General features: G+C 40.6%; 1 protein-coding gene across 9 annotated transcripts in view; it reads right to left on the bottom strand.

The window, feature by feature from the left end:
- Eya1 (EYA transcriptional coactivator and phosphatase 1) overlaps positions 1–15,205 on the bottom strand; it is a 140,746-nt gene that overhangs the window by 47,333 nt on the left and 78,208 nt on the right. For all 9 annotated transcript variants that reach the window (XM_076924333.1, XM_076924329.1, XM_076924328.1 and 6 more), the window contains 2 exons: positions 12,139–12,278; positions 10,679–10,762 (listed from right to left, as the gene is read on the bottom strand). In XM_076924333.1, the coding sequence (XP_076780448.1) occupies positions 10,679–10,762; positions 12,139–12,278 (224 nt within the window). The remainder of the gene's footprint in view (positions 1–10,678; positions 10,763–12,138; positions 12,279–15,205) is intronic.

Raw genomic sequence — 15,205 nt, 5'->3', positions numbered from 1 at the left:
AAGGACAATAGGCTCATTGTTCTGTGGGACTTACTTGACTCTGATGATGAACATCAAGTCCCTGCTCCCATCTTGGCTCATTCATACTGAAAATGGCCGCAGTTACATCCTTACTGAAATTCTAGTGTTTTCACATAGTATTTGAACTTAACTACTGTGTAAATAAACACTGTTTGGAGATGCTAGTTCATCATCCCCAATTATCTTGCCTTATCAGCAAGTTATACTAATTTATGTTACAGCTGTTACGATTAGCTTTCACACTCCAAGGGAGAGACCAGCAGGAGCTCTTTAATTTACTGACTGAACAGCTGAGCAACGATGTCATGAAGTTGCTTGGCCACTCTATGTGGGAATGATCAGAAAACAGACTTCGGTGCTTTTGAAAGAAATGGCAAAGCAGCCACATGCTTGTACATGACTTTTCCTATACAATGGCAGCTTCATCTCTGTGACAATGTAATTCCTTTGTACCCGAGGACTACTCAGAGCCAGCTTGACCATGCTGCTTGATCACAGTTCCCAGGACCCAACACTGCTGAGGGCTCACTCCCTTCCTTGTTTTCTTTGCTGCTTGTCTTTGATCAGTTTGAGTTCTCACTTCTGGAGCTTCCTGCATACCCAGAGCAGTGAAAGGACTGTCATCAAGCACATTGCAGCAATTAATGCACAAAAGGCCAGCGCAGTCTCAGCCTCATCCATGAATGTCCCACCTACTGCTGGAGATGGAAGGGGCTGCACATGGGACACCATGGTCACAAACTGCCAGAGCAAGAACGTGGAGCACTCCTCACCAGCTAGCTTCAGGCCATACTATACTCTATTTTTAGTGGTAAACACCACCCCCCTATAAACCCAAGGCCACCTCAGAAATTTGTTTTTATTAATTTTCTCAAAGGGGGACAAAAACAACTCTTGGCTCAGTGCTTGCTTCCCCTCAAGACTCAACAGAAGTTGAAACTTGAAGGAAATTCCATCTTTTACAAATGACTTTCACAAATGGGATACTGAACCTTTTCTGTATATAGAAGACAAACATCCTTTCTCCTTTGTCTACACAGCTTTAATCTGGACATTTCTCTAGCAACCGCCACAACTTTGTGCGGAACAGCATTTTAAAAGGTACACCCTGAGCTATTTAGGTTTGACTGAATAAAGGCCAAACATCACAGTAGATTCATGAAGTCCAAAAGTCATTTCAGTTTTATTATAAAAAATCTTTATTATAAGAAATTTATTATCTTTAGATAGAAATGTCGGTGAAGAGTTTTCATTGCTTGGGGAGCCTGAAAAATTCTTCCAGTTCTGATGAACTTCTGACTTATAAGCCATGGTTAATTAAAAATCAGAATAACTTACCAAATAAATCACAAGTTGACTATATAAAATAAAAACAAACAAAAAACCCTCCTGAATTTTGATCTTTACACTGTTATCATGTTCCCATTTTCAATGCATAGGTATGTTTAAAATATATGCTATTGCTTAGCTCATTTCCATGCATATATCCTACTATTCCTTCAAAATCGAGGCTACACCAATCCCCAGCAATCACTCTGCTGCTTTGGAGGGCAAATTAAAATATATCTAAAGCATATCACATTCTTTAAGTTGCTATTTATTCATCTTAAACCTAAGATGAAAAGAACTTCTACAAAACAGCTCAACTTTTACAGAAATTACAAGCAGGTGCTCTGGATATGGTACTTATATTTTGAATTCGTGCGCGTGCACCCAGGGCTGTGAAGTGCTGTCTGCACTGGTTCTATGTGGACAGCAAAGCCTGGCAGGCAGCAATCACTGCTGACTGGTGAGCACGAGCCGGTTTACAAGGGTTTGTCAGCAAAATGTGAAAACCATGCTCAAACCAAGCACAGGTCTTTAGGGGAATATCAATCAAATGAAAGAAAAAAAAATATTTGTTTAAGCCCCTTAAACAATACCTTATTTAGAGTGCTAATACTACAGACCAAAACAGAGCCTGGCTGTCATTTAAAAATTCCCGCTATTCAGGAGCTTTTGTATTGAGAGGAGAAGAGGCCGAAAACCAGGAGTGGGCACTCTGAGTACTGAAGTGGTTTATTTTTAAAGCTCTGTGCTAGCTGTTTACTGGATGAAGTTTGGTGGTATGCTTTGTAAATTTCACTTATCTGAGAAGAAAAAATATTGTGAGATGTTATTTATTTTACAAAACATGGTACAAAGGTTCCTCAAGTGGTATGTTCTACTTCTAAGTCCCAAGTCTCCCCTGAAGTCTCTCTTCCTACCTGATAGGCACCCAGGGGAGGATGGCTCTGCATGGGGTAGGAAGGCCCTCTCACTGGGTAGCTGGGGTGAAATGCTATGTTTGGAGGATTGGATGCAGTTCTATTGTCAATTAGGAAATAATCCGTGAGAGCCTGCACACTTTCGAGAAGCAGATCATGGTTGAATTATGGCCTGATTGAGCCTGACACAGAAAATCCAACGGTGTTAAGCAGGTCATTTTACCTGACCCTAGCCTGTGGTCATTTTTTCCTTACTTAAGAGATGCCCTTTCAACATCAAGGAAATAATACCCTAGTAGAGAATTAAGAGAAAGACATTTGCCATTGTAAAGATTAATTTCAATTGTGGAGAAAACCCAATGAAGCCCAAGCATGGGACAATTGCCAAGACAATGGTATAAAAAGGAAGAAAAGGAAGAACAGTAGTGTGCACCCAGCCAACTGGCCTCCACACTCGGGGCCCACAGATGCCAAGGGCAAGACCCACAGCTAAGTCCAATCAAAGGGCCTATCAAGATCTCATTCGTGACCACTCTCCTATCTCTCTTTCTCCTTTCTAGTGTTACAGCCACTCTTCAGACCTCATTCCTGCCTACGATAAGCACGATAAGCACTGCACGGTGATCTCTGCTATTAGATTAGTCTCAGCTGTACAACTCCATTGTGTCAGTACAGTGTGTGACAGTTCTCATGGCATCCCCATCCTCACGGCGTAAGAAGGTCACACTAAATTCTGCCCACAACTCTCTTTTGAGGGTTGGGCCAATTTGAAGATTGTGTTTTATTCCTAGTGTTGTCTAGTAATGGACGTATTTCCTTGGGTGAGTAATGTAACTCCCCCCCCCCACTAAATTTCTTCATTGAAAAAGTCTGAGACAGCAGCATAAGCCTTAGAAGTTGGATGAAGCTTGATGAAGCTTCACCAGCCTTATTACCACATCGACACATTTTCTACCATTCATTTTCTCCAAGGATGATCCTCTATGCTTTATAGATACGGGGGGTTTCATATATATTCTTGTTCTAACAAAATATACAGGACCACTCATCACATGCACTGGGCCCCAAAACAATAAATAACAGGTTTCTGACAGGCAGTGCTATCAGCACGTTTTTTTCAGATGCTTTGCATTGTTTTCCAGCAACATCTGGGATTGCTTTCACTTTTTAGATGGGGTCATCAAAGAGGCAGAAGTGTCTGGGATCCAAGGTGTTTTCTTCAAAGCCTCGGAGAAAGGGAGATGGCTGGTGATGGCAGGCCGAGCAATGGTGGAAGCTCCTGTGACTCTACTCCTTAGCTGCTTTCCAATTGGCAGTGGTAAGCAAGCAAAGCAAGGCTGTACTGCTGAGGGCAGCCAGTTACTGAAGCTCTGAGCTAAGAGGAAGTTGATGGTAAATAAAGAGAAAGGAGTGGCATTGGGACAAGGGTGGGACAAAGGGAGAGGAGGCTCTTTAAGTTGAACATGGCTTTGATGCTCAAGAAGTTGATATTTTCATTTAGGTTTGTTTTTGTTGTTGTTTGTTTTGTTGTTGTTGTTTTGTTCATTTGTTTTTTGGCTGCCCTGGAAGTAGATCTGTAGATCAGGCTGGCCTCCAACTCATAGAGATCCACCTGCCTCTGCCTCCTGACTGCTGTGGCATGTGCTATCACCACCCTGCTTGTTTTGAGGTTTTGTATTCTATGCCACCCCACAGCATCCGCAGGTTGTATTTAGAACCATATGATATCTTCTCATTTTGACCCAACTTAACATTAACATACAAAGAAGAAATCCTTTGGGATATCTGTCTCCTTCCGGGTCCCCAGATATAGGGTTGGTGCTCTTTGCTAGGGTGATTAGAGCCCCCGTGGAATGTGGAAATGATTTTGGGTTCACTCGCTGGTCAGAGTTGAGAACTATCGCTGTGACTACGATACGCTCACTAAGCTCATGGTCTGTTTCACTCTGTGCACAGGGAGAGATGTCATAGCAGAGCTGTGTGCTACTTCTAGTCCTGTCTACCATGCCTTCCCTCATTGTACAGCTCAGCTTTTCTCTCTATGGACTGATCGCCGACGAAAGGAATCCCAGAAATCTCTATACGCTGACCTTTGCAACACCAAACCTTTCTTAAACCAAGCCTGGAACATGTACTCGAGTGTACTGAATAATTGATGTATCATGGAGCTGGGATATGGCACAGTTGGTAGAGTTCTTGCTAAGCACATGGAGGCCTCTGTATACTTGGGTCTCCAGCACTGCCCAAACCTATGGTTCCACAACTTGTGAGGAGGAAGCAGAAGGATCAGAGGTTTAAGGTCATCTTTAATGTGTGAGGCAAGCCTGGGTTACATAAGACCATGTCTCAAATAGAAATGTTTAATTGTGTTTGCGCCATCACCTATTATGCCTGTTTGTTACAAGGCATCACATTCTCTCTAATGAATTTGCTGGCCTGAACGTCCCCCCAGCCTCCAAATTCAAATAGCTGATGCTTATGTGGCTTGATCTCCCATCCAGCCACAGGGCTGCTGTGGTCCCACATCCCAAAGGGATGAGGAAGAGGAATTAGAATGAACTCCAAGTTCAGAGGAGAGGATAAACCTTTCTCTGAAGGGGCAGAAAATCAATATTTTAGGCTTACATTTCCTGTGGCACAAATTCTTATTTCAATTTGAAAATACTTTACAAGATGAAATAAGCCTCTTGGCTTAAAGAAGCTTCATAAAGCAGGCTGTGGGGCATATGTGGCCTATGGAGTAGGGTCTGTCAGTCTCTGGTCTAAATGCTGAAAAACTGTGAGATGTGGAGATTGCATGAAATACAAATCTTGAAACTATAGAGCTGGCTTTCTTGGAACATGGCTGTGTTTATTTCTTTGTCATCATCAGCTGCTTGAACACTGTCAGGGAAGAGTGGGATAGTGATGCCATGATGTGGCTCTGCTCTAGTTCCAAAGTAGAGGCAACAATTGTGTCTAGATCGCCTTGGGAATTTAGCATTGTCTGTTAAACAAAGGAAGAGGAAGCAACTATCATCACTGGTCATCTGGAATACTCAGATGAAATGGTCTAGAAGAACTGCTTTTACCACTACCCCTCCCCCATACAGAAATGCTTACACCCACTAGAGAGGCTCAGGCAGCAGAAGGTCACAGTGACATTCGAGAGCCTCTTAGAACCTTGGCATGTCCTACCACAAACACTGAAAGCACGGCCGGAAGCTTGGCAGGTGGGGTGCCTTTCTTACTCTTGCTTTTTGCTATTAATGAGACATGGTGTAAATGTTGGAGCAATGCTGCAAGCCAGACATTAAGCTTGGTGGATGAGCAGTTGATTCGCAATCAGAATATGAACTTGAAACTGAGACAGATACACTTGAAATTAAATCTCCAATTTCTATCATACCATAAGACATGTCACATACTGCAATTCATGAGGTTGAAACCACTGCCACCATATTACTCACTGGCAATTTTGCTGGGAATCAAGAATTTTGTTGTCCCCTCCCACACCACACCAATACTTAAGACAAGGGATTTGCTGCTGCAGTTGTAGTTGACAATAAAGTCTCATCTATATTCGAATATATGTATTTATCATTTGATATAAACAATGTATAATATTCTGTTTTAAATATTTTGTGTGTGATCTCAAATCCTGTTGATTCATAACCTATAAATTAAGCTTGAGAACAAGCTAGGAAAAGGGTGACATGCCTGTAATCCCAGCACTTGGGAGGCAGAAGCAAGAAGATCAAGGTGTTTGAGGTATCTGTTGACTTCATAGGTAGTTTCAGGTCAGCCTGGGCTACATAAGACTGTCTCAAACAATAGTGACAGCAAAAACAAACTAACAAACAAAAAAAATATAATACAGCCTATTAGCCTGGGAAGAGAGCTTCATAGCATCACTGAGACAAAAACAGATTATCACAGATGAACACTGGACAGAGGTCAGGGACCCCTATAAAAGAATTGGGGGAATAAGGCCCTCAAGGTGATAGCAACCCCACAGGAAGACCAAAAGTGTCAACCAACTGTACCCCTGGGAGCTCCCAGAGACTAAGCCACCAAGCAAAAAGCATACACAGGCTGGTCCAACACTCCCTCCCCTCCCCGCCACCCCCCCCCCCCCCCAAGTCTCCACCCCAGCACATATGTAGCAAAGGCCTGTCTTATCTGGGCCTCAGTGAGAAAGGACACACCTAATCCTGCAGAGACTTGATGCACCAGGGTAGGGGGGAATAACAGGGAGAAGGAAAAGGGGAAAAGGGGATGGGCGAGGAAGGGAGGAACTCTGTGAGGCGGTACCTGGAGGGAGGGCAGCATTTGAGATGTAAATTGATTAATTAAAAAATAGACATTTAATAAAAGGAAAAACACAGTTTCTTACAAACATGAAAAGAGAGAGTAAGTATTGAGGGATCAGGGCACTTGCATAAAGATATTTGCAACATTTTCTCATGAGCAAGGACTCTGCTTGAGTCATCTACATGAGAGTAAGTTGAATACTGTTAAGTTTGGGGTTTATAATTCAATATTGAAAATTGGATTATATTGTCTGTTTTAAGGAGAACAATCTACTAAGGGGAGGGACCTAAATTTTCTTTAGTAAAATTTAAGAATTTTGATTTAGCTTGGAAACACTTTTTTAAAATGTATTAAACAAAAGTGGCTAGAATACAGATTTCTAGAATCCCCCCCTAAGGACAGACTCTGTGTTTCTGCTAAATAAGTGCTATTTCTTTCCTCTGCCTTGGTAGGCTGCACAGAGCACCCTCTTCTTGTCCCTACCACCTTTGTTACAAAACAACACTTCCATATAACACCCAGCATGGCTTCTTCCCACAGCTAGGATTACACAGGAGGTGGGATATTCCTGAACCTTTTGAAGGAGGTATATATTGCTATAACATGCTCTAGTTTTACATTTTATCTACCAGACCCTGTATCCCCTTACTAAATGGCCCACTCATTGAGCTGCCTAAGCTACTGTGACTAAGCTCCTTCTCAGGTATCTGGTTCCCATGGAGACAGAACAGCCACCACTTTGTCCAGCATTCATTTCTTTCTATGCATGTAGAGGAAGGCGGAGCCACATACTTTCCTGACAATGGCCAAGAACATAAGTAAATCTGCACTCCAAAGAGGCAGATTGCCACTAAGCTACCTTTAGACTGCGGGGGAACAAAAGGGATGCAAGCCATTCCAGTCTGCTTGGTTACTATCATTGTTTGGAAGAATTCTGAACAAAACTCATAGTCTTCAAGGAGTGATCACCTAATTTGAGAACAACTTCTAACCAATTCTAATATCCCCTAATGAGGGTAATATTAAGTAAGTTCACTTTCATAGTTCTGGCTGCCTCTCATTTCCTTAGCAATGAATATCCCTGAAAGTATCTCCAGCAAGGAGGCAACAGGTTGGTCACAGCATCCAGCACAGAGAAGAGGCTAGACACATGTTTAGGAGGAAATCAGACAAGGAGCTGAGGTGCTTCTAGATCTAAGCTTCACAGTATTAATGTTAAAGCCGGTACCCCCAGCTCTGGCCACTTCTCCAAAGAACACTGGGTTTACCTGCCAGCTGCCTTCTTGCTTGTCTAATAAGAAAGTGTGTCATAACTATCCAAGATTTCTTAACAGCCATATCCCAGGTTTTCCTGATAATCAGTTTATCCTATATGGGGCTATTCTCTCAGTGTCAAAGGACACAGCCCAGGAATCACTCTTCTCTTTCATCTACTTTGTTCTGCCCTCTGCCCCAGTCCAAGTCCGCATCATAGTCTCTACTCACAACATAATCCAAAATCCAACCATCCTCTCTAGACTGATCGGAAACCAGATTATTTCTCTTCCCCTGCCATTAACTCTCCATGCCCATGTAAAGTAATCTAAAACTTTAAATCACTTTCTCCACTGAGGACCCCCTACAAGCCCCCACTAATGACTTTCCTTGTTTCTAATAGTGAGATCTGTCTTCATGCAGTTGGCTGGGAGACCCTGTGTGAACTTCGCTCTTCTTCCTGACTACAACTTTAGAAAGGCTTCAGCACTACAGTTACTCAAGCCCTTTCATTCCTCAAACAGCAAATTCTTCCATTCTCCTGCAATTGGTATTTCTTCTGCTTAAAACCATTACTCCTGAGGTCATGCTGGCTTCAGAAGCAAAGTTACAAGACTACTCAACAGGAAAAAGGTCTATCCTGGGATTCTACGTGGTGGATGTAGAAAACTGACTCCCACAAGTTGTCCTATGACCTTCAAGTTCATGCCATGGCATGTATGCACATGTGCACACATATATACATATAATAAATAAAAGCAAAAAGTTGAAAAATAAAATGGGCTTCCTGAAGCATAAACCCTATTAATGCGTCAATGAAGGAACCAATCAGAGTCCTAGTCTACAAAATGTATACATATGACTTATGAAAGTAATATGGGAAAGAAAAAAAAAAACACCAATAAAAAAGCAAACTATATCACATGCCCTACCACAATAAGAGTAAAGAAGAAAACAGATGGAATCCTATTTGAAGAAGTCTCAAAATACAAATGGCTGACACTTTCAGAACCCCTTTAATACATAGGGCACTGCTGAGAGAGCATTTTGTCTCTACATGGCTAAGAACTGAAAGAAAAAAAAATCTTAAGCCAATGGTCCCAGTCTTAGTGGGAAATCCACATGTAAACCAATGATTTATGGCCACAGGCAGCCAGGAGGTCACTAGGCCATGTGGTGCCACCACCTTATTCTACACAGGCCGTGTCTGTGGCTCTGACAGTGGCCACTTTCTCTGTATTTCAGTGTGGTAAATAAAAGCTTGTGACTTTCTGGGTGGTTTTCAAATGCTGTCTGTGTAAACAGCTACTCTTCTCAACACTTCTGAGTGAGCTCCCGACACCACCAGCTTTCTTCTTTAGGGTTAACTGAGACATCCTGTGACTTAGTTAAGATGATTGTCAAGGCTCTACTATTCAAAAGTTATAATTAGCTTTATGTAGTAGTTTTAAAAACAGTGATTGATACAATTATAGTACAAGTTTGTATTGTACCTAATACAAAAACACCACCACAAACCCAGCTAGAATTTACTGAATCCTTACTGTGTGTTCACTGCCTAGTACAAATTTCTTTTTTTCTTCCTTCCTTTCTTTCTTTCTTTCTTTCTTTCTTTCTTTCTTTCTTTCTTTCTTTCTTTCTTTCTTTCTTTCTTTCGGTGTGGGTGTTGCTGATGGATTATTTGACATAATTTTCACTGTCTTCTCACAGGGAATGTATTTAAGCATAAGATGGGCTACATGGGGCTTCACATAGATCCCTGGATACAAACTCCAATGATGTGATTGTTCAGCTCTTACAGGAATGTGTGTGCATGTGTGTATTCACAAACACTCCAAGGCTTTTATAATTAGATCTGTTGCTAATAATTTGAAACTTGGACTGTAAAGCTTAAGGAATAACGTTTCTCTTTCACCTCCAGACTTAAGTCAACCTCAGAGACTAAATGTATTTTTATTGAAATAAATATCTGTTAGAAGAATGAATATACTATCATTTCTGTAATTAGAGTTTGTTACCTGTTGATAAATCTCTGGTCTCACTAATATAAGAATCTGGTGTCTTGGTTTCCAAACCCATCTTAGCTTCAAGGATCTAGGACTCATTTCTTTAGCCATTAAAAATTATATATGCACATATGCAGGATAATTTTAGAAAATACCTATGTCCAATTTAAATAACATGGTTTTGTATGGCTAAAGTGTTTTAAAACCAACAAGCAGCACATTGCAAACAATTTCTAAGGTTTTAGAAAACCCAAATACCACAACAATAGGAAGCAATCTCTGATATTATTCCTTACCAATTCACCAAAATAAATACCACAATAGACAGATTAAACAACCCTAATAAGAGAATATTAATATTACTGTCATCTAGGAGCTTAGTATTATATAATATTTACATTAATTTAGCCCCAACAGAAAAGGGTCACATAAAAGTAATCATAGCAGATATCTTAAAAGCAAAATACCAACCCTGCTAATCATTGTACATAACAACAAATGACACTTGCCCCACTGAATGCTTTAAGAATAAAAGACAGGGCAGAGAGCAAAAATACAACTAAAAGTCTTCGCTTATTACATGTTTTAAGAAGCATCCACTTTTACCATGGAGGGAAAAAAAGCAAAGCATATGCTAAATGTAATCTGTCTCATTTTTAAGGCATAGAAATAATCTTCCTTCTTCCCCGCTTGTACTTTTGCCTAACTTTTTATGTGGCCACGCCAATAAATTATGCTCCTTTTTGTATCTTAAATGCTTTGCTTAAACCTGAATGCCATTCACAAGACAGAAATCAATAAATAAATTCAAGGCACATTTACTTTAGAGCAATCAAAGATGGTGCTTGGCGTACTCACCCTCCCGTATCTGTTGGCGTAGGACCCCGTGAGCAAGGAGTGGAAAACAATGATGGTCTCATCCAGGTCCCAGATGAACACTCTCTACGAGGAAAAAGCCAAGTCAATGCACCTTTGCTGTGGCTGGCAACACTGCTACCAGTTAATATTGACATGACACGGAAGCTTTGAAATGATATACACAATGACAAAACTGAATTTATGCTTCATACAAGCACAGCTCTTCCTAAGGGCATCTGCCAGCTTCTAGGTCTAATCGTGGATGGAGCACTGCATAGGGCATATGTAAACAGCATGGTGCATATGGGGGATTTGAACACCTATGAATTCGGGTATCAACAGGAGGGGTCTTCGAACATGTCCCCTGTGCATATTGAGGAGCGACTAATATATTTTTAATCAGGTGTTTTTAGTTTTCAAATTAAGCAGCCACCCCACACATCTTCTTAGACACTCGGGTTATTTTGAACTGGATTTGGAGTTCATTTCACAAAGTTCTTTGAGACACTACAACATCTCCACAGCCTGTTCCCCTTCTTCCTATTCCTCCTCACACCAGCACACATTCATGTACAAAGACGCTGCTGGAAAATGCCCATCTTCTTGGCCAAAATGATCAAGTTTTCCACCATCAGATTTTACTTTGGCAAAAAGCAGAAACTTGATTGCAGTGGCTTCCAGGCAGTGAGCTCTGCTGCCCTGTCAGCTCCTGCTTAATCCCCCTGCCTTTGAACTCCACCAAAACCTGTTCTCGGAAGCTGATCACCATTTCATTTTAGAACATTCCACGTTTCCCTTTTGTGCACACAGACATGTCTTTAATTTCAGAGTGGCTTCACCTGTGCTCTTTTAGGATCTCACTTACTTAGTGGGAAGGGCAGTGACACACAGCAGCGCAGTAGAATTTTGTATAAGCAGAACTGCTTTGTTTCCCTCTGTGTTTTGTTGTGTGAAACAGGAGTGCTACACAGCTGGGCTGGCCCCAAACTCACTATGAGCCAAGAATGACTTTGAACTTTTGGTCCTTCTACCACTATTTCTCATGGGCTTGAAAGACATGTGTGTGTCACCACATCTGGCTACTGTCATTTCTTGAGAAAGAAATTGATGCTGTATCATATCATGTACACATGATGAAGGAAAATACAGAAGTAAAGAATTACAGAAAGCTGGGAAGACACTCAGTGGTGTAGCACATATGCAGTTTGTTTAAGAATCTGTCTTCCATCCCCAGTGATGCAGAACAACAGCAGGAAGATCTACCAAAAACCCCACACCAACCATGAAAACTATGGCTGAAAGACAGGTAATATGAAAGAGAGAAAATTGTTCACCTTGGTTAGTATGAGCAATAAGTAATAACAAGCACTTCCTCCCCAGTGTTCACAGGCCAATTCTGTTGACCCATTAATGAGCAATGTGACACCTTGTTCCTTATTTTAGTATAGGCAATGCCATACCTCAAGATCAGAATCCGGAGGCGGTGAGGGATTATTGTTTCTCCTGCCTCGACCACGTGACTTCCCATCTGAACCTCGGCGCAGTCGATCGGAATCAGACTCTTTAATGGGTGTTGACGGACTATGGATTGTACTGTACTCTGTAAGAACATAAGAAGAACTTTCAAGCCCCAACTACCATGGTGCCAAGGACAGCCTAATTCACAGGGAAGTTTAGAGTAAAGCACATTCCATTTAGCTGAAATCCAACATTATCTTTTGCATGCATTAGGAAATAGCTCAGGAGATACGAGAATCTGAGACTTGTTTTGAAAGTACAGTATAATCAGAAACTACTCAACTTTAACTAAGCATGTGAGACAGCAGGCTGTCCTGCATCGCCTCTGTTTTCCTAGGGTCCCTGTGATGAGCTGGTGCTCCCTCCCCAGTGGTCTCCATTGGTCCTTTCTCAATGGTCTATACCACTGAGCCCCGACTTTGTTAATGGCCCTTGGCCACCCGGGGAGCCTGATATTTGATTCAGCTGTGGCTCTCCCATTTACAAGCAGGATTCTGGTTCAAGGAGAGAGATGAAAAGCCAGCCAGCCCCAGGGCAGGGAGATCTGAGTCATAGGGCAGGCTATTCTTTCCAAAATTTAAACTCACTACTTTCTCCCTTGGTGTATGTGAGAATAAGAGTGAGCAGATGTGAGCAGCAGATTTTAAGGCGGTGCTCACCTTGGTCTAGCACCCATCTGGGTTCTTCTTGTGTCGTAGCTTCTTTAAAGCAAACATCGAACACCAGGCCTAACAGTAAAATTACTCACTGGCTAACTCAGAGAAACCGAAACCACAAAATGAAGAACAACTCCAAAAAGGCTGGAAGCCATAGCTGAGCAGTTGTAGACTTTGAGGAAGATTCTTATCCTGTGTGGAGAATGAACAAACCCACCACTCTCACCTCCTATTCTGGTCAGGACTCCCATCAGATAATGTCCACTTTGCCCAAGGTTCTCCCCATGAGACTCAGAACCACATTCCTTGACTAGATAAGAACAAGAATCTCTCTATTTAATATGAATAATTCTTCCTCATTGTGATCTTGTTGATCATACATTACCAGACAGAAAACTACAAGGGCAACCGAAAGCCTGGCAGTCCTTGATTAGTGCATCCAGAGTTGTAAGTCTACCTTATCCCCAGTCCTAACTCTATCTCCAGGTCCTCTGAAGTCAAAACATGGAACCACCATTGTTTCCAAACTGAGAAATGCTTCTCTGATCTTTGTGAGAGAGGATTCACAGCAGCAGATTTCCATAAGTCATTTCCTTCTCTCAGTCACTTGAACCTGCTCTGCACTTCTTGTTAAAGCTTAACTCAGCAGATCCCCAGGACTCAGCGGGGACTTGTATTCTCTTCATCATAAACAGAATGATAAACTCCCTTATATAAACAGGCCATGGGACTCTCCTACCTAGAAACCACCAGGATGACCTACAAGCCAGTCACTCATTTGCATAAGAAAGTCCAAACAACACCTCTGGTCTGCCATTTATTTAGTTACTAGGATTCCTTTTAAAGCTAACTCATTCATTAGAAATGTTAGACTCAAACATAAAGAAGAGTAAAATTATGTCATTTTCAGGAAAGATGATGAAACTGGAGATTATCATGTCATGAGAATCTAGATTTAGAAAGACAAATTTTTGTATTCTTTTTGTCATGTAAAGCCTAGATTCAAAATATGTGATGTGAAAGCACATGGGACTAGTCTTTGAGAAGAAGGAGGACACACAGTAAAAAAAAGTATATGGTAATAAAACCCAAGTTTTATATATACACATATGCAGAGAGAGAGAGAGAGAGAGAGAGAGAGAGAGAGAGAGAGAGAGAGAAGAAAATTGTCACAAATCAACACTAACATTCTTTTATTGCAAAGGCAGAATGGCAAAGCATCTGCACCCCAGTTCTAAGCAAGCATTTCTTTTCTGTATTTTGCAGAGAACAGTTGGCTCCAAATGAATGTTTTAAGTAGTCAGACTGACTCAAAGCTGTATTTTTGAGGAAAATTTAGCCTTACATTTTAAGAAACATTACACAATGTGTGGAATCTGGGTGGTCTTCATCTAAAGGGAAGCACGTGGCAGTCTCTACCATGGCTTCAATAGGAAGCAATCTTTTGTAGAGTTGGCATTACATGCATCTTACAGGCTAAGTCCTTCACTGTAAGAGCACCCATATACCTGGGAAGCTTTGGGAAGAGCCTATCTGAAAAGAGCTAAAGACATCTAGCTGTAACTTGTCACATGGTAACCTATATATGGATTTCCAGATTGCTTTATTTTTGTTCTTAAAATCTTTATCTAATTTGGGTTTTATTGCCATAGACTTTATTTATTATTTATGTATTTATTATTTATTATTATTTATTTATTGCCATAGAGTTTTAAAACATTTTTAAAAAGATTTATTTATTTATTTTATGTATATGAGTACACTTCAGACACACCAGAAGAGGGTGTCAGATCACATTGCAGATGGTTGTGAGCCACCATGTAGTTGCTGGGAATTGAACTCAGAACCTTTGGAAGAACAGTCAGTGCTCTTAACCACTGAGCCATCTCTCCAGCCTTAATTTTTTTTTTTTTTAACTGTCTTCTACTTTATCTTTTTGGTGTATATTTGTCTCTAAAATACAAATTAAGATTGAAAAAGTTTTGTCGTTTTTTTTTTTTAAATAAGCTGTAGTTAAATATAGTTTACTGAGTTCATTAAGCAAAACAAAAAAAAGTTATGCAAGGTTTTTTCCTGGTAGAAAAAAAATTATTTTAAAAGATTAATACTATGATATATTTAAATATTAATATACATATACATATTAAATATTAAATAAATATTTTTAAAAAATTAAATATTAAATAAATATTTAAATATTAATATATATGCATTAATATATTATACATATATGTGCATAAATATAATATATATGTATGCATATATATTCATAACTTAGAAACTTAGGAGACGATGATATCAAAACTGATGCAAGCTAGCTTTGTAAAGATCTCTTCCTTGGTGTTCTACAAGG

This window comes from Arvicanthis niloticus, chromosome 25 (genome assembly GCF_011762505.2).
Source record: "Arvicanthis niloticus isolate mArvNil1 chromosome 25, mArvNil1.pat.X, whole genome shotgun sequence".
Lineage (NCBI taxonomy): Eukaryota > Metazoa > Chordata > Mammalia > Rodentia > Muridae > Arvicanthis > Arvicanthis niloticus.
The sequence above is the reverse complement of the archived record's forward strand: the minus strand, read 5'-3'. Positions and strand labels throughout refer to the sequence as shown.